The 19,012-nt window shown below is 56.3% G+C and overlaps 1 protein-coding gene across 2 annotated transcripts in view; it reads right to left on the bottom strand.

Annotated features, from left to right (window-relative positions):
• LOC138809830 (rho GTPase-activating protein 42-like) overlaps positions 1-2,759 on the bottom strand; it is a 101,031-nt gene extending 98,272 nt beyond the window's left edge. For both annotated transcript variants that reach the window (XM_069996858.1, XM_069996867.1), the window contains exon 1: positions 2,550-2,759. In XM_069996858.1, coding sequence (XP_069852959.1) covers positions 2,550-2,703 — 154 coding nt within the window. In that variant the 5' untranslated portion in view covers positions 2,704-2,759. The remainder of the gene's footprint in view (positions 1-2,549) is intronic.
• Between the last annotated feature and the right edge of the window lie 16,253 nt (positions 2,760-19,012).

Here is a 19,012-nt window from a genome sequence, read left to right as displayed (position 1 = left end):
GGCCCAGGACCCCACGCCACGGGCCCGGGACCCCCACGCCACGGGCCCAGGACCCCACACCACGGGCCTGGGACCCCACTCCACAGGCCCAGAGACCCCACGCCACAGCACCTTCACAGGCCCAGGACCCCCAACACCATAGCACCTTCACAGGCCCTGGACCCTACCACAGCCTCCTTGAGGCAGCAAAGCTGAGAATTTGTTCCACAAGGAAGCAAGTCACAGTCACATGTCACTAAGGTGAAGCTCTGTGTAAGCGACGTGTGGCTCAGTGGAAGGCGCTGGCCTCCAGTGAAAAAGCCAAGCACGCGTGTGAGGCTCTGAGTTCAAGCCCTTGTCCTGGAACAAAACAATGCGCCCCAGCGCACAGGGCCAAATTCATGAAGCTGGGGTCTGCGTGGCTGGGGAGGTCAGGCCTCAAGCACGTTCATTCACTGTGGGGCGGGAAAACGCATCTGGTGTTTACCAGGCTACGCTCAAGAGTCCTCCGAAGGACGGTGTCCCTGCGCAGCCTGGATCGGGTCTGTGTGGTATTTTCTACTCTGCAAACCCTGGTTGCCCCTACACACACCGCCACCGCCACCGCCCCAGGGTAGGGGACAAGGGGGGCCCTGCTAGCCTGCTCCGACCCAGGTGCAGGGCAGCTCTTTCTGAAGAAGCGTGGGCAAGCCACGGTCCAGCTCAGAGGTGGCAGGGAACCTCTTTTCCTGACTCCAGCTAAGCAGCAGAAGTGGCAAGTCAATATGTTTAGTCTTCTGGCTGGTGAAAACAAAACAGGATTCTGGAACGCATCCTCTCAAGGCACATCTCCGCTGCATCGCCACTGTGTGTATGCAACGCAAAATACATGCGGGCTGCACAGATCCTCGCCTGCGACCCAGACAAAGGCCCCCAGGTCTGCGGTTACTGGACCACTGGAAGGACTCCAGGCCGGGTGGGCACTGGAGGCTAGATTCAGATGTTCACTTCAGAGAAAGAGAGCATGGAAAAGCTCCCAAGACGCAGGGTTAGGGGGAAAGCCTTCGCTTCGAGTCCTTCAGCCATGTCTGGAACACTTAAGTTTCTGACAATGTCTTCCTCACCCAAGCCAAGTTCTGCAGCTGGAAGGCGAGAAGGCCCCACCTGGAGGGCAAGGAGGAGGGGGAGCCCTGAGGCCGGTGGGGGTCCCCAGACCACAGGCAGCGACCTGACCACAGACACAGAGAAGGACCACAGCACACGGATCACGGGCACAGCAGACAGGACCACAGACACAGGACAGACAGAACCACAGACACAGCGCAGACAGAACCACAGACAGGAACACAGACACAGCACAGACAGGACCACAGACACAGCACAGACAGAACCACAGACACAGCGCAGACAGAACCACAGACGCAGCACAGACAGAACCACAGACACAGCGCAGACAGGACCACAGACACAGCGCAGACAGGACCACAGACACAGCGCAGACAGGACCACAGACACAGCGAAGGACCACGGCACACGGACCACGGCACACGGACCACGGCACACAGACCACGGCACACGGACCACGGCACACGGACCACGGGCACAGCAGACAGGACCACGGACACAGAGCAGACAGGACCACAGACACAGCGCAGACAGGACCACAGACACAGCGCAGACAGGACCACAGACACAGAGAAGGACCACGGTGCACAGACCACGGGCACAGCAGACAGGACCACGGACACAGTGCAGACAGAACCACAGACACAGCACAGACAGAACCACAGACACAGCAGACAGGATCACGGACACAGCGCAGACAGGACCACAGACACAGCAGACAGGATCACGGACACAGCAGACAGAACCACAGACACAGCACAGACAGGACCACAGACACAGCAGACCGGACCACGGACACAGCAGACAGGACCACAGACACAGCAGACAGGACCACGGACACAGCACAGACAGGACCACGGACATAGCACAGACAGGACCACGGACACAGCAGACAGGACCACAGACACAGCACAGACAGGACCACGGACACGGCACAGCGGAAGGACACGCAGGACACCATCTCCCCGAGCGCCCGGCGTGCGGGAGGGGCTCTCGATTCCTCCCAGCCACAGACTTTCTAAAGTGCTTCAGGCGAGGTAACCCCAAGAGCACAGGCAGCGGCGCACCCCCTGCCCAGCTCCGGGACGGACGGGGCTCCGGGGATCTCCCGGGTCCGCGGGGCTGCGGCGGGAAGCCGACCGTGGACGCGGACGCGCGACACCCGGGGGAGCGCGGCTCGGCCCCCGCGCCCGCAAACAAAGGAAAAGGAACCGGGACCACGGCACCCTGGGGTCCAGGGCTCCCCTACGTACCCCGCGCCCCGCCCTGCGCCGCCCCGGCCCGCGGCCCTCCCGCCGCCCGCGCCCCGCGCCGCCCGCGCCCCGCCGTCCCGGCCCGCGTCCCCCGCGCCGCCCGCGCCCCGCCGCCCCGGCCCGCGCCCCTCGCGCCGCCCGCACCCCGCGCCGTCCCGGCCCGCGCCCCTCGCGCCGCCCGCACCCCGCGCCGTCCCGGCCCGCGTCCCTCACCCCGCAGCGCCCCGATGAGCAGCGAGCCGTCCTTGAGCAGCTCCTTGATGAACTTGTTGGTGCGCTCCAGCTCCACCTCGTGGCACCGCAGGCGCTCCCTGAAGTCGGGGCTGTCCAGGAGCGAGTCGCTGAACTCCAGAGTGGGCAGCCCCATGGCGCCCGCGGGCTGCGCCGGGCTCCGCGCCGCTCAGGCTTCCTCCGCCGGCGCCGGCCGGGACGCGGGGCGGCTCAGCGCGGGCGCGGCGGGGCGCATGGCCGCGGGGCGCGGCGCGCGGGCGGGCGGGGGCTGGAGGCCGCGGCCCGGGCTCAGAGCGGCGGGCGGCGGGCGGCGCGCGGCCACTTCCGGCGGCTCCGCACTCCGACTGGTCCCGGCGTCAGCGGCGCAGTGAACCCCGAGCTCCCAGGGCGAAGCCGCCCGGCCGGCCCGAGCCCGCGCTCCGCCCCGGCCCCGCGCTCCGCCCCGCCCCGGCCCCGCGCTCCGCCCCGGCCCCGCGCTCCGCCCCGCCCCGGCCCCGCGCTCCGCCCCGGCCCCGCGCTCCGCCCCGCCCCGGCCCCGCGCTCCGCCCCGCCCCGGCCCCGCGCTCCGCCCCAGCCCGCGCCCCGCCCCGGACCCGCGCTCCGCCCCGCCCCGGCCCCGCGCTCCGCCCCGGCCCCGCGCTCCGCCCCAGCCCGCGCCCCGCCCCGGACCCGCGCTCCGCCCCAGCCCGCGCCCCGCCCCGGACCCGCGCTCCGCCCCGGCCCGCGCCCCGCCCCGGACCCGCGTTCCACCCCGCCCCGGACCGGCGCTCCGCCCCGGACCCGCGCCCCGCCCCGGACCCGCGCTCCGCCCCGGACCCGCGTTCCACCCCAGCCCGCGCCCCGCCCCGGACCCGCGTTCCACCCCAGCCCGCGCCCCGCCCCGGACCCGCGTTCCACCCCAGCCCGCGCCCCGCCCCGGACCCGCGTTCCACCCCAGCCCGCGCCCCGTCCCGGACCTGCGTTCCACCCCAGCCCGCGCCCCGCCCCGGACCCGCGCTCCGCTCGGCCCGGCCCCGCGCTCCACCCCGGGCCCGCGCCCCGCCCACTGCGCGCCAGCCCCCGCGCCCCGCCCCGGACCCTCGCCCCGCCCACTGCGCGCCGGCCCCCGCGCTCCACCCCGGGCCCGCGCCCCGCCACTGCGTGCCGGTCCCCGCGCCCCGCCCCGGACCCGCGCTCCGCCCACTGCGCGCCAGCCCCCGCGCCCCGCCCCGGACCCGCGCCCCGCCACTGTGCGCCGGCCCCCGACGCCTCCCCACCCACCCCCGCCCGCGAGCCCTGCGCCCAGTGCCCCCTTCCTCGGTCCCACGACCCCACGCGTCCGCACCCAGGCGGTAGCTCCGTCCGTCCTGGACGCCCCCAAGGTCCTCCTTCCCGGTCACCGCTCCCCTCCAGCTCCTGGGGGAGAAGCCGCCAGGGCCGCCCGAGGGTGGAGGACGCCCTGCGGGAGCGGCGTGAATCCGGGTGGGAAAGTCGCGCCCTCGCGCACCCGGCCGCCGTGCGGTGCCCCGCGGGGAAGGCCGGCGGCCCCTGGACTCGCCCTGGACAGGGCGCCCGATCCTGGTGACCTCCAGATCGTGGGTGCCCGCAGTAGTTTCGAGGAACACGTGGGGGCCTGCATTGGGGGCACCTCGTGCACCCCGGCTCTCCGCAGCCGAGCCAGCCAGAGAACCCGGAGGACGCGGTCCTGCCGGCAGCCACGCCACCCAGAGCTCGGCCGCATTTCCTCGTCTCTCCGTGGTCGTCGCTTGCCCGTTTAAAACATCTGTTAGAAGAAAAGAAACTCCTGCAGATCATGGGAATGCCATTAAACTGCTTTACATTTTTCCCAATTAACTGCACGGACTAAAAGCCAAGAGGTTTTCCAAGTTTTGTAAGCACACAATGAGCATTAAAAATTGCGCGTGACCTTTCAGGCAGGTGAGGCCGTGGAAGCCCCTGTTGAGGGCCAGACCTGCGTTCTCCTGGGCCAGGAAAATCCGGTTTAAAAGTCTCATGTCCCCATGGATATCTTGGTGGCTAATCACAAACGTAGTCATTCTGACTGACTGCGAAGGGCGGGTCTGTGGGTGAAATGCGCCCGGCCTGGGTGGGGTGGAGGGGGGCAGAGGGGGGCGTTGTGTCCTGGGCCAGGCCTCCCTGGCGTTGGAGCTCATGTCCTGAGGCCGGTGAGCAGGTGGCCGGGGCACAGGACTGATTTCACCTGATGTGATGGCAAGCAGAGTGAAAGACAGAAAAACAGGCCCAGCGAATGGTTTTCTTTCAACCTTTGCAGTTCCAGGCAGCTAAATCCAAGCCAACTGGAGAGATTTGAAATGGGATACTCTGTAACAACCGCTCCTGGTTTGTGCTCACATCAAAGCCCTGTGATTAATTCTTGAAAAATGCATCCACCCGCTCTGATTGGGCAGTTCAGGGGTTGGGTGTCAATTCCCAGTTTTCTCTGGGAGTCCTGCATGCTAGGACAGAGCTGGTCTAGATTCACTTGCTGTTCATCTGTGCAGCCGCCTGCTTTGTATGCACCCCAAGGGGTGAGGGGAAGGGGTTTATAGGGGAAGATCTCAGAAAGTAAGACAGAGCACGAGCACCCGTGAACACTTACGTGTCGGAACCTTGCACAGATCTTCTGCCAATAATGCCTTAGTGCTGTTGTTAAATTAGCCCAGCTGTGGCCATCCGCACGGTCATGTGGCCCATTCCTGCCTGGCGCTGGGTGTGTTCCACAGAAGTGGACATTTTCTTGTGGGTGCTTTCGGGGCTACTCATGGCTTCCTCTGTGAATCATGCGTTAATGATAGCTGACCGTCAAGCTTTCTTTTATACCACATTAACCCACGCCTTGAGAGACACGGGGAATGGTTCTGCTCCGAACTATTGTTTTCATGAATTATTCTTCCTAAGGAGTGAACCGGCTTCCTTCTAGAGAAAAAGGTTCCCACGCAAAGGGATTCTCTACCCGTGAGCCTGTGTTTATGGGAAACCTTAATGCACCTAAATGCAGCCTCTCCAGAAATTTCCACTGCACAATACGTGCCACTGTTGGCGGCCTGGTGAGCGCCGCAGATATTATTGGCTGACACACTCTTGGCACAGTTGTTGGCACAGAAAAATGTCTCTGTTTGTTTTCTTAATTCAGAACTGGGATGCATGGAGTTTTGTTTCTATTTAAGAGCAACAGGAAACAGGAGATCATAAACTAATATCTGATGTTTGCAACCTTACCTAACACTTTGTTCTGGACCCAGCATGTCTGGTTCTAAACAAGTCACATTATTAATGTTTCTCAATGAGACAGAATTAGGCATCCCAGACTCAGCTATTCTAAACCAAGCCTGTGCTAAATAAACTGAGGAATGTGGGTTGACTCCTCAGCCCTACATGGCGGGGGTGGGGGATGGGGCGGAGGGGGTGGGAATCTACGCATGGGTATGGCCTGGGTGGGTCTCAGCAATCACTGAAGGAAAGCTGGGCACGGATGGCTCACACCTGTAATCCCAGATACTCAGGAGGCTGAGATCTGAGGATTCCAGTTCAAAGCCAGCCAGGGCAGTAAAGTCCATAAGACTCTAAACTCCAATTCACAACTGGAAAACTGTAACTGGTGCCATGGCTCAAAGTGGTAGAGTGCTAGCCTTAAGCAAAAGAGCTCAGGGACAGTGTCCAGGCCCTGAGATCAATCCCCACAATCAATGAGAGAGAGAGACAGACAGAGACAGACAGACAGACAGAGACACAGAGACAGACAGAGACAGAGACAGAGAGCTTTACTGAAGGACTTGGCTGTCCTTGATCCTACACTAACCCCTGAGGAGCCATTTGTTTGCTTACAAGATCTTGCTGTATAGCCAAGCTCACCTTGAACTCTCAGTCTTCCTGCTCCAGCCTCCCTGGAGGTACATACCTGTAATCCATGCCTGGTCTTGAAGGCAACGATTTTGTAAAGAAGAAAACTCTCAGGTACCACAGAGCAAACAAACAGATAAGCAAAATCACCCGGATACTTTACTGCAAGATAGATCTGTCTCTGACTCCAAGAGTGTACCAGAGCAAATGTCTTTATTAGTACAAATTTGTATCTGTATATAGCTCTTTCCCCACATTTATTGCAAGCATTTGGGCCGCAGCTAGTTTGTCTCTGTGTCCCTCAGCAGATATCTGTTCTGTGACTGCACCAGTGCCTTACACATTTCCAAAGCTTGTCCCTAGGGTTTTGTGGCAGAGGTGGCGGGGCAGAGTTGTAGGGGAACCAAGGATGATTTCTCCCATTTGGAACGGAGGTCCCTACTTGTTGCTTAATCTCCAGTGAGCATGGAAACAGAGTGGAGCTCTTTCCTGCTCCTAGGTCCTGAGTCTGCGCGCCAGGCCCGCAGGCCTCCAGCGCTGGGGCCCCTCTCCCAAGGGCATGGAGAGACACCACCGGGAGGGATAAGCGGCCCAATGAGGCTGAAAAAACCTTAACTAAGTGGCTCCACAGCCCACAGAGAAGCCATAACTCAATCTGTGACCCCCAGCAGCTGTGATAAGGCCGACTGACAAAGAACAGACCCTGGGGCTCTGGTTTGACAGCTGTGGGTTCAGACAGAGGACTGAGCCTGGCCCCAGCAGCCACACAGCACCGCCTCTCAGGAGTTGGGGCTCAGCTTTGCAGTGTCCTCCATCTGCCAGCGAGGACTGTCCCCAACAGAGCTAGAAAAATGCGACCAAATTACATCTCACAACAGCAAGACAAAATTTATTTTCCCAGAGGAGAAGCTCTTCTGTCTTGTTAGTGATTCTCCAGTGTAGTAAAGTCCGGTCGTCAGACGGGCATGGGTTTTTCTGAGATTAAACATTACTTTTCCTAGATAAAAGAATTGATCTGAACTGTAAACGCGATTTCACCTTCCTGACTGTCATGGTCTGTCAGAGATCTGCGGAGCCTTCTGAACTGTTAGGCCGTTCTGTTGACTAGAATATGCACCATCCAGTGAGAGCCCTGTTCGTTTGGAAGGTACTGTTCCGTGGACTCTTGTAACTTTCTCAACCTGCTTTAGGCACTAATTTGGCATTATGACAAATTTCAAACATTCAGGAAAAGCTGGAAAAACCCCACCGTGGATGATATCCACATTTTACCACATTTGTTTCCTCTTGTCTCCTTACACGTGGATGTGTTTGTGAATCACTTAAAGTAAATGTAGCAACCCTCAGTATTTCAACTTGTATTAAGAAAGAACAAGGAAATTTACCAACCTAGCTGAAATTTGAAGAGCATTAACATTTGGTTAAAAATGAAAATAGAAAGTAGAAATTAACCAGTGCACCCAAAGTTTCCAAATTCACTCTGAATCAGTGGCCTATCTCACCATGTTTTGAAAACAACAAGAGGCTCATGGTAATCTCTGCACTGCTTCAAAGCTGGAAGTCATTGAGCCTGCGTGAGCACAGGCTTCTTTGGGCACTGTCCTCAGGAAGGTGTGTGTTGATCAACTTAGCAGAAGGCTCTGGAATATCATCCTAAGGAGAGGAAGTGCTTCGCAGACAGCACCGTCCTGTCCGGCATCTGCTGTGCGGGCAGTCATATATTTGGTTAAATCAATGAAAGACCTACCAGAGATCTAATGATAAAATCCCGGTGTGGAACTGGTAGGGCTGTAGCTTAGGCCTGCCCTCAACCTACCCAAGAGAAAACTCCGTGCAGGTGAAGCCAGCCCGGAGCCCAGGCTGAGAACAGCTGATCTAGAACCATCGCCCAGGCCTAACACAAAGGGAGCGGAGGCCCGAAGGACCAAGGGATGAGAGGTAGGTGGACCGTCCAGTGCTGCGGGCCTCAGCCTGTGCTGGGGCCACCACAGGCAGCTGACAGGGCCAGGCCGCGTTCCAGCTCGTTCACGGCGTGACACTCTTGCTGTCATTCCCACTAGCAAGGCGAGATTGTGGGTGGACTTGAGGAAGGGATTGTCGAAAAGGAGATCCTAGCGCTTACCTTTTGAATTTGAGGGCTAACGCCGTTAGCATCGTAACTAAGAAAGAAAACTCGGTTTCGGCCTAGAGCTCTGGGTGAGGAGCGCGTGGAGACTGGCGGGTGGTGGGAGCTATGGGTGAGAGGAGACGGAGGTGAGGGGAAGAGGTCCTGAGGGCCATCAGGACTCCAGGTGCAGGGTTCAAGGCCAGTGACCCCCGGAAGCTGCATGCTGAGGTCTCAGGTGCTCACTCAGAAGGCTGAACCTCAGCTTCGCATACTGGGAAGGGCGTGAAGCAGGAATAAAGAAGGGCAGAAGACAGCTCAGAGTTTGGTGGGTAAAAGGGGAGCTGGAGAGAGGGAGGAAGAGAGGGGGGCAGGGGAGAGGGAGAGAGGAGAGACAGATTTCTATTTCTCCACCGCTGATGGATGACGACTTAGACTGGGAACATGGCTCAGGTGGAAGAGCATCTGCGTAGCTAGCTCAAAGTCCTGAGTTCAAACACAAGTAGTGTTAAAAAGGGTGTTTTTTTAAATTCGAAAATAAAAGGAAAGAGAGTAAAAGACTGTTTGGTCCATCCATCTATCTCTTTATTTATTTATGCTGGTCCTGGGGCTTGAACTTAAGGCCTGAGCTTTATTTATTTTTCTCAAGGCTGGTGCTCTACCACTTGACTCACAGCTCCAGCTTTTGGTGCTTGCTTGGAGCTAAGAATTTCATGGACTTTCCTGCCTGGGCTGGCTTTGAACCACAAATCAGTCAGATCCCAGACTCCTGAGCAGCTAGGGTTACAGGCCTGAGCTGCTGGCACCTGCTTTTCCCCGCTCAGCCTTTTCACTCTACTCTTGAAAGCCTGCAGGCCTGTGTGCTGCTTTCCTGCCGGCTCCGTTGTCCTAGGTCAAAAGCAAGCCACCGCCGAGCAATCTTCTCTGTGGAGTGTATTTTCTCCACAAATGAGAAAAAAACCAGATCAGCCCTAAGCTATTCAAAAACAAGACTAGCATATCTTCAGAAACGACAGGTTCTCAGCAACATGGCTGTCACTGGGTCTGATTGACGGTGGGTAGGGCCTGGTGGGACAGACAGCAGGCTGTGCCGTCCGGAGGCCGCCCGGGGGCCGCCCCGGGGCCCAGGGGCCGTGTGAGCTCACCCGGTCCTGATAATGAGCTAGTACCTGCTCATGATCCACTCACCCCAGCATCCAGGGGTCCACACGGACCGCGGCTCAAGATCACAGAACTGCCTCCATTTGACAGGAAAAGACACTGGCTCGAGCCAGATTTTCCGGATTCGTTTTTGGATAGGTCAGAGAGAGGGGGTTACTTAACGTCAGCCGCCACACTGCGCGGTCTAACTCTGTTCTCGGTTTACCGATTTCATTGACCCCTGATGTCTTCGCTCCACCTGTGAACCGTGTGCTAGATGCACTCCCGTCCCAGGAAGCTCATGTTGAGACAGACAGCTAGACAGTCGGCGTTCTGATCCTCTTACGCCTACACACTCACCACAGCTGTTTGCTTATTCTCTGCTTCCACGGGGACAAATATAGTCACTCATGTTTGCCTTTTAAGGTAACAATCCAATGAGGGGTTGGTGCCAGAGGGCGGGTGGACAGGAGAAGCCATCAGAGCCACAGATGAGACAAAAATACAACACAGGGCACGGTATCTGTTCATTGAACATTCCTGCTGAAGAGAAAAACAAAGTTTATACTTTTTATGATGTTTTCTGAGAGGAAGTCAGTCTCCCTGGGCCGCTCAGGCTGGCACTGAACGCACAATCCTGCTGAGTGCCTTCCAGATGCTGTGGTTACAGACATGCCCGCCATAGCTGGCCTGTACAACAGCCTTTCAGGGAGCAGGAGTAACTGTGGTGTGTTGCTCCCGCCAGCCAGTTGTAGACGGTGTGAGGTGTGATGGTGTGAGGTGTGATGGTGTGATGGTGTGAGGTGTGATGGTGTGATGGTGTGAGGTGTGATGGTGTGAGGTGTGATGGTGTGAGGTGTGACGGTGTGAGGTGTGACGGTGTGACTGTGTGAGGTGTGATGGTGTGAGGTGTGATGGTGTGATGGTGTGAGGTGTGATGGTGTGATGGTGTGATGGTGTGATGGTGTGAGGTGTGATGGTGTGATGGTGTGATGGTGTGAGGTGTGATGGTGTGATGGTGTGATGGTGTGATGGTGTGAGGTGTGATGGTGTGAGGTGTGATGGTGTGAGGTGTGATGGTGTGATTGTGTGACTGTGTGAGGTGTGATGGTGTGAGGTGTGATGGTGTGAGGTGTGATGGTGTGATGGTGTGACGGTGTGAGGTGTGATGGTGTGAGGTGTGACTGTGTGAGGTGTGATGGTGTGAGGTGTGATTGTGTGACTGTGTGAGGTGTGATGGTGTGAGGTGTGATGGTGTGAGGTGTGATGGTGTGATGGTGTGATGGTGTGACGGTGTGAGGTGTGATGGTGTGAGGTGTGACTGTGTGAGGTGTGATGGTGTGAGGTGTGATTGTGTGACTGTGTGAGGTGTGATGGTGTGACGGTGTGAGGTGTGATGGTGTGATGGTGTGAAGTGTGATGGTGTGATGGTGTGAGGTGTGATGGTGTGAGGTGTGATGGTGTGAGGTATGACAGTGTGAGGTGTGACTGTGTGAGGTGTGATTGTGTGACTGTGTGAGGTGTGACTGTGTGAGGTGTGATGGTGTGAGGTGTGAGGTGTGACTGTGTGAGGTGTGACTGTGTGAGGTGTGACTGTGTGATGGTGTGAGGTGTGATGGTGTGAGGTGTGATGGTGTGAGGTATGACAGTGTGAGGTATGATGGTGTGAGGTGTGACTGTGTGAGGTGTGACTGTGTGAGGTGTGATGGTGTGAGGTGTGACTGTGTGACTGTGTGAGGTGTGATGGTGTGAGGTGTGATGGTGTGAGGTATGAGGTGTGATTGTGTGATGGTGTGAGGTGTGACCATGTGAGGTGTGATTGACTTGTATTCATCGGGTGTCCTGTGTGATGCAGGCAGAACTGTGCTTTTGTGATGGGTGCTTCTGCTCACAATGTTTATCAGGGTAATTTTGGGGTGCGTGGCATTGCTCAGTGACTTTCGCACGTCCCATCCTGTGGCTCATTGGACCCTCTGGATCAGGCAGGCCCCTTGCAGTTGCAAGTGGCAAAAAAAGCAGCTTGGAGCAGCGTGGTTCGAGGCTGGCCTCTCTTCCGAGGTGAAGCCCTTGCCCAGAGCTACAGGGCCCCGCTGACTTTGAATCTGGCTCGATGACTTCCCAACTCTCAGCTCACGTTTCCCTAGCTAAGGCTCCCGCCCGAGGCTGGGGGTGGGGGCGGGGGTGAATTGTGGAGTCACAGCCTCGAGGTTGCACTGTGGTGTCAGAGCTACGGGATCAGGCGGCTCCTGCAGGGAAAGGCTAGCTGAAGACCACGCACCATAAAGTAGTGGGCAGGGTGCCAGTGGCTCGTGCAGTAACTCTAGCAGCTTGGAAGGATCAGAGTTCCAGACCAGCCTGGGCATAAAAGCCCAGAGACTCCATCTCTAAGAAAGACACTGGATGCGGTAGTGCCTTCCTGTCATCTCAGCAACAATGAGAAGCCTAAAACAAACAGAGCACAGTGCAGACGCATCACCTGGCAGAATCAGGGCCTCACTGAAAACAAAACAAAAACACAGAAGAGGAGCTGGGGCAAGGCTCAAGCCTGAAAAGCTGGGGCCACAGTGCAGCCTCCACTGCCGTGAGGAGCGAAAGTGAAAATCTCCACTGTGCTGTCGCGAGTCCCGGGACACATCCCTGACCTAGAGGCGCAGAGAGACTGGTTGGACAGAATCCACACGCTTCCTGCTCCGCATCCTTCTGTTGTGTTCGCTGATCTTCAGGTTGAGGGATGGCGCCATAGACAGAGACAGGTGTGTGAGCTACCGTCTCACAGGACTGGTTTGGTGTCCTTGATGACCTGGGAAGAAATCTGGAATATTTTTCAGCTAGTTGCCAACAATCAAAAAAGATGATTTCAAACATAGTACAGAGCTGTAAGGAAGAAACACCAATAGTTGCAACACATTTTTCTGTAACCTATTTCTTAACTCAAAATAATCATCTGTCACACATCATGATGGGGTTTTGCTGTTGGTACCATTAATTAAAGAATTTAAAAGGAAAGCCAGGCAACATTAGCTCACACCTGCAATCCTAGCTACTCAGGAGGCTAAGATCGGAGGATGATGGTTCAAAGCCAACTGGGGCAAGATAGTCTGTGAGACTCATTTCTCTGATTAACTACCAAAAAGCTGGAAGCGGGGTTGTGGTTCAAAGTGGTAGAGCCCCAGCCTTGAGGGGAAAAAGTTAAGCAAGAGCTTGAGACCCCGAGTTCAAGCCTTGTACACACACACACACACACACACACACACACACACACACACACACACACACACACACACACACACGGCTCCGTGAGTATAATGTAATTAAATAAACAGCGGGCATTGTATACTCATTTTGTTCACTGTATCCCCTGCTTATCCGTCTTTCTAAAGGAGACCCTGTGGGTTCTGCCAGCTCCTCTTGAGTCATCCCCATGGATTTTTGGTGTCAAGATGGTGAGGGGGAAACCAACCGTGAGGAGAAGCTTTCCAGTCTGTTGTTCACCCTTAGTCTCCCTTGTGCTGTTTCCCTGAGGCGCTTGCTGCCTGAAGCCATTCCATCGGGTCAGGCTGACAGATAGCCATGACCACGCGCCGGGTGAGGCCCGGGGCTGGGGGTGGGGGCTGGAGGTGGGGGCTGGGGGTGGGGGCTGGAGGTGGGGGCTGGGGGTGGGGGCTGGAGGTGGGGGCTGGGGGTGGGAGCTGGGGCTGGGGGCTGGGGGAGGGGGCTGGGGGAGGGGGCTCACCTCTGCCCAGCGCCTCCCCATCGCCTGGGCGGGCAGGGGCCGCACCGCCTGCCCTGCCCTGTGCCCTTGCCTACCGGCAGCTCCCAGGGGCCTGCCTGCATTTCCCTGTGTGAGAGCCATGCTATGGTGGAGGAGGAGGAGCGGTCAGGGAGCCGGGGGCCCCCAGGAGGCCACCCCAGGCTCATTTGAGGGCCTGGGCCCATGTCCAGCGCCACCCCGGGCTCATTTGAGGGCCTGGGCCCATGTCCAGTGCCACCCCGGGCTCATTTGAGGGCCTGGGCCCATGTCCAGCGCCACGTGGAAGAGATGGCCTTTCCGTTTACATGACTGGGGAGCCCAGCCTGGTCATGCCAACTCAGCCCATGTCCAGTGCTGGTGGAAGAAGTTGACCAGGGCGTCTGGACCAGCAGCGGCGGCGGCGGCGCTGGGGCCTGCTGCCTGTCACACCAGGAGACCATCGTCCTGCTGTCAGCCCTCAGGACGCACACCTGGCCTGCACCGCCCGCCTGACGGGCAGCCTGACCCCGGCTGCGAACCCACGGTCTGACCAGCGCGAATGAGACTGTGATCCGGGAGCCGTGCACCCTGTCCCCACCCACAAGAAACACCCCAACTTGTCTTGGCACCCAGTTTCAAACCTCTGTCAGGGCTCCGATGAAAGGTGTATAATGATTTTTAAAAAATTCATTTTTATGGGCTTTGCCATGTGGCCGTGTTTAATATTAACAATCTGCATGAGTGCTTAAGCGTAGTACTGCATTTCGTATAATAACACTTAATTACTATTTTCTGCTATTTATCCAATGAGCTCATGGTAGGTTGTAAACACTAATTAATTGAGATTTACAAACCCTGGCAAGGCCTGGGTGCGGCCTCCATTTGCGTCTGCCCACTTTCTTTGCAGAAGGCGGCTTTGAAGTTTCTGGGTGTTTTCAAGCCATGATTTCAAGAGAGAAAGTGACAAAGCCTGGCTCTTCAGCCTGGCAGTGCTCTGCGGGGCCTGGGCTGGGCTGGCGTTTCCCCCGCGGCTGTCCATGTGCTCTGCCCCCCAGCCGCCCCCGCCCACAGGAGCACCCAGGCCAGCCGCCACAGGCCCTGGGTCCGGATGCTCCTGCACCTGCTGGCACTGTGGGGTTCTGAGAGGATGTCACGCGCCCTCGGTGACATCACGGGCCCTCAGTGACATCATCGTGGCTGTGAGCTCCGCCCGGTCTCAGGCGTCAGCCTCTGACCAGCTGTTTTCATTTCCCTGCCTTCAACCCCTGACTTCCTCTCCCGGACCTTACCGTCTAAATATTGCTCCAGTCCATCTGCTTCTCCTCCTGTCTTCCATCCAGCCTGCCCACCAGGGACTTCCTCTCATCATCTTGGTGGGGGGGAGTCCTTCTTTCCCCCCCCATTGTTAGACACCCCTCCCCCACCGCATGTCAGACACCCCTCCCCCACCCATGTCAGACACCCCTCCCCCACCCCATGTCAGACACCCCTCCCCCACCGCATGTCAGACACCCCTCCCCCACCGCATGTCAGACACCCCTCCCCCACCCATGTCAGACACCCCTCCCCCACCCATGTCAGACATCCCCCCCCAATCTCAAGCCCTCCCCCTCCCGGGCCTCCCCTCCCCTCCCCTCTCAGCCCAGGCCGGAGTGACCTCAGGTCAGCAGCACTGAGCCCTTCCGTGCGGGGACCCACGGCTGGGGCCCTGGAGACTTGTTTGTGCGATGTCCGGATTCCTAGTCCCCTCGGAAGCAGCAAGCCGCGGCTCCGTCCCCTCCCCGGCCAGCTCGAGCCGGCGCACAGCGTTCATAACTAGTCTAAGAATAGACTCCGAGTAGGGACGCGATTCTCAGTGTCTCTGAATCGACTCAGAAAAGCGGCTGGGAACGGAACAAGACTAATTTTCGTAATGTCACTGAAGTTTCCACTTGCTCGTACAGTCTCTTGTCAATTACTGAGCTGCACACAGCTCCAGAACCACCGTGAAGGGCGGTTGGAAATCCACGCTGACACCTCACGGGGAGCACCATGTCGTTTGCAGACGCTCCTTGCGTTACTGGCACGCGTCCTGTTGTTGGTGAACTCACTGGCTCCACCAGCACGGCCAGCGGGCCGATGCACTTACGGGAGGCAGCCGGGGCTGCGGCCCCCGGAAGAGTGGCCTGCGCCCCATGAAGGCCAGGCCAAGTCCCAAGTTTCTTTTCCAAGACAACCGAACAGCCAAGCCCTGTGTTTAGGTCTGTGGGTCTCATACCAGATAGACATTTCCCTGGCTTTGTGTGTTGTGATTGTGGCTTCTTGTGGGTTTTGTGTGTGTGTGTGTGTGTGTGTGTGATTTGTGGTTTTTAAGAACCTTTGCTTTGAACAAGCTTTGAAAGAATGAACCAGCCGCACTGATGTTCCGTTGAGTGATGGAGATGCTCTGACACGAGCTCCCTGTCTGTGTCCGGGCTTTGAGCTGGTGGCCAGCCAGCTCCTCTGTCCTCATGCTGGTGGCCAGCCAGCTCCTCTGTCCTCATGCTGGGATTAAAGTGTATGCCGCTATGCCCACCACTTCCCTCCTTTCTGTTGTCCATTCCTGGGGCTCAAACTCTGGGTCTGGGCACTGTCCCTGATCTCCTTTGGCTCAAGGCTAGTGTTCTACTACTTGAGCCACAGCACCATTTCCAGCTTTTTCTGTGATTAATTGGAGATAAGAGTCTCATGGCAACTTTCCTACACAGGCTGGCTTTGAACCATGATCCTCATATCTCAGCCTCCTAAGAAGCTAGGATTACAGGTGTGAGCCAATGGTGCCTGGCTGTCTTTTTAATTACAAGTGGACCGTAATTTTGAGATGTAATTCTGAGATCATCCCGAGCATACAGAACGACCTTACCATGGAATCATTTTGATGCCTTAGAAATTGCTCATTATTATTTTGAGATTCAATTAGTGGTATGTGTTGCTTGAGTTGAGAGAGTAAGTAGTTAATTAGTACATGTTATCCCATGAAGATGAGTAGTGAGACTCAGCTCGGAGACCTCTAATTAACGAGAGAGAGTTGAGTGTGTCTCCATGAGGGTTCTGGGTCAGGATCCTGCTGTTTGGCTGAAGTTTTCAGTATTGGGGGAAGTGGGTGGTCCCGTTTTACAGCCGGATCGTGGCTGGCCCGCAGCTACCTTCCTGAGCTGCCTGGCGCTCCCCCGTCTTTGAACCTGGCACGACTGCAGCATCTTGTTGAGCCTTTGTGTCCTCTCTGACAGACAGGCAGACCGTCACAATACGGAGCCGCAGTCCTGGGTCCTGGGTTCTGAACCTCTGTCTAGAGCACAGGGGACGCCAGGGAGTGTCCTTTTATCTATCAACATTACTTTGCTGTGGAGGGTTGAAGCCCCCAGTAAGCACACGCACTCCATTCCACATCCCTGAGCATGGCTTCATGCTTAGCCGGAGTAGGAAGGGCTGAGTGAAGCAGGGCAGGGCTGTCCCTACCTGAGAAGCTTCTTTGCAGAAAGAGGACCTGTAAAAAGAGGCACAGTGCGCTACATGCTCCAACTGTGGAGTTAGCAGAAAAGTTGAAATGCTGGCTTGTTAAATCATAAAAGGAGAGTCATAATGATTGCGGGAAACGCACGGAAGCTTACAGGGAGCATACAGGGAGGTCGCATCTATTGTGATGAAACCCTAAATGGAATCTCAGGCACCCGGTGGCACCGTGTGCTTCACCGATCGCATATTACATCATGCGGATACATTTCCACAGCGTTAACCACCATGTGCCTGGCCTGCCACTAACAGCAGCCCAGCCCTTAAAAAATCTGTTATATCCCCAGATTGCCCAGTAAGTTTTGAAAAAAAAAAGATAAGCAAGACTGATCTGATGCAGAAAAGGAAATCTCCTGGACAGGATGGCCGTCCTGCATCACATTCCCGTATTCCGTTCCTGCATCACAATCCTGCATCACAATCTACATCACAATCCTATATCACAATCTGCATCACAATCTACATCACAATCCTGCATCACAATCCTATATCACAATCCCACAACACAATTCCGCATCACAGTCCCACAACACAATCCCGCAACACAATCCTGCATCACAATCCCGCATCACAATCCTGCATCACAATCCCACATCACAATCCCGCATCACAATCCCACATCACAATCCCACATCACAATCCCACATCACAATCCCACATCACAATCCTGTATCACAATCCTGCATCACAATCCCGCATCACAATCCTGCGTCACAATCCTGCAATGCAATCCCGCAACACAGTCCCACATCACAATCCTGCATCACAATCCCGCATCACAATCCTATATCACAATCCCATATCACAACCCCACATCACAATCCTATATCACAATCCTGCATCACAATCCCACATCACAATCCTGCATCACAATCCTGCATCACAATCCTGCATCACAATCCCGCATCACAATCCTGCGTCACAATCCCACATCACAATGCTGCATCACAATCCTATATCACAATCCCACATCACAATCCCACATCACAATCCTATATCACAATCCCACATCACAATCCCGCATCACAATCCCGCATCAAATCCTATATCACAATCCTGCATCACAATCCCACATCACAATCCTATATCACAATCCTGCACCACAATCCTGCATCACAATCCTGCATCACAATCCTGCATCACAATCCCACATCACAATCCCGCATCACAATCCCGCATCACAATCCTACATCACAATCCTGCATCACAATCCTGCATCACAATCCTATATCACAATCCCACATCACAATCCCGCATCAAATCCTATATCACAATCCTGCATCACAATCCCACATCACAATCCTATATCACAATCCTGCACCACAATCCTGCATCACAATCCTGCATCACAATCCTGCATCACAATCCCACATCACAATCCCGCATCACAATCCCGCATCACAATCCTATATCACAATCCTGCATCACAATCCTATATCACAATCCTGCATCACAATCCCGCATCACAATCCCACATCACAATCCCGCATCACAATCCCGCATCACAATCCCGCACCACAATCCCGCACCACAATCCCGCATCACAATCCCGCATCACAATCCCGCGTCACAATCCTGCATCACAATCCCGCATCACAATCCTGCATCACAATCCCGCATCACAATCCCACGTCACAATCCCGTATCACTGCACAGCAGTGCACCAGCCCTGGACCGGCTGGGCCAGGCAGGATGGGAACTGCCATCTTGGTGGAGCGGGGTTTGTACGGGGACAGTCACAGTGTCTAGCATGTTCCCACTGACCACTGTTATCTCGACAAACAAACCTGGCCCAAAGCAACCCCCCAAGACGGTGTCATGGGAAAACCTCACTGAAGACGGCGCTGGCGGTGCCGCACTTCCCTTCTTGCTGTGTTGTTTCTGCTTCTTCCTGGTCATGCCGGTGCACGGCAAGAATTGGTTCCCTTTGTAGTGATTTGTATTCTTCCTTATCAGATCGAATAGTAATGTCTTCTCTTTAATGTATGCGTTCTCAGTGATAAGGGGAAAATCATTATGAAGATTTTACACTAGTGTTGACAGCGAGTCCTAAAGTACCTATTCTTTAGTGCACAATTCTGGTTCTTGTGGTAAGAGAGG

The sequence above is a fragment of the Dipodomys merriami genome, unplaced genomic scaffold (assembly GCF_024711535.1).
Source record: "Dipodomys merriami isolate MVZ:Mamm:240054 unplaced genomic scaffold, mDipMer1.0.p SCAF_103, whole genome shotgun sequence".
In the NCBI taxonomy this organism is placed as follows: Eukaryota; Metazoa; Chordata; class Mammalia; order Rodentia; family Heteromyidae; genus Dipodomys; species Dipodomys merriami.
This window is presented reverse-complemented; position numbering and strand designations above follow the sequence as displayed.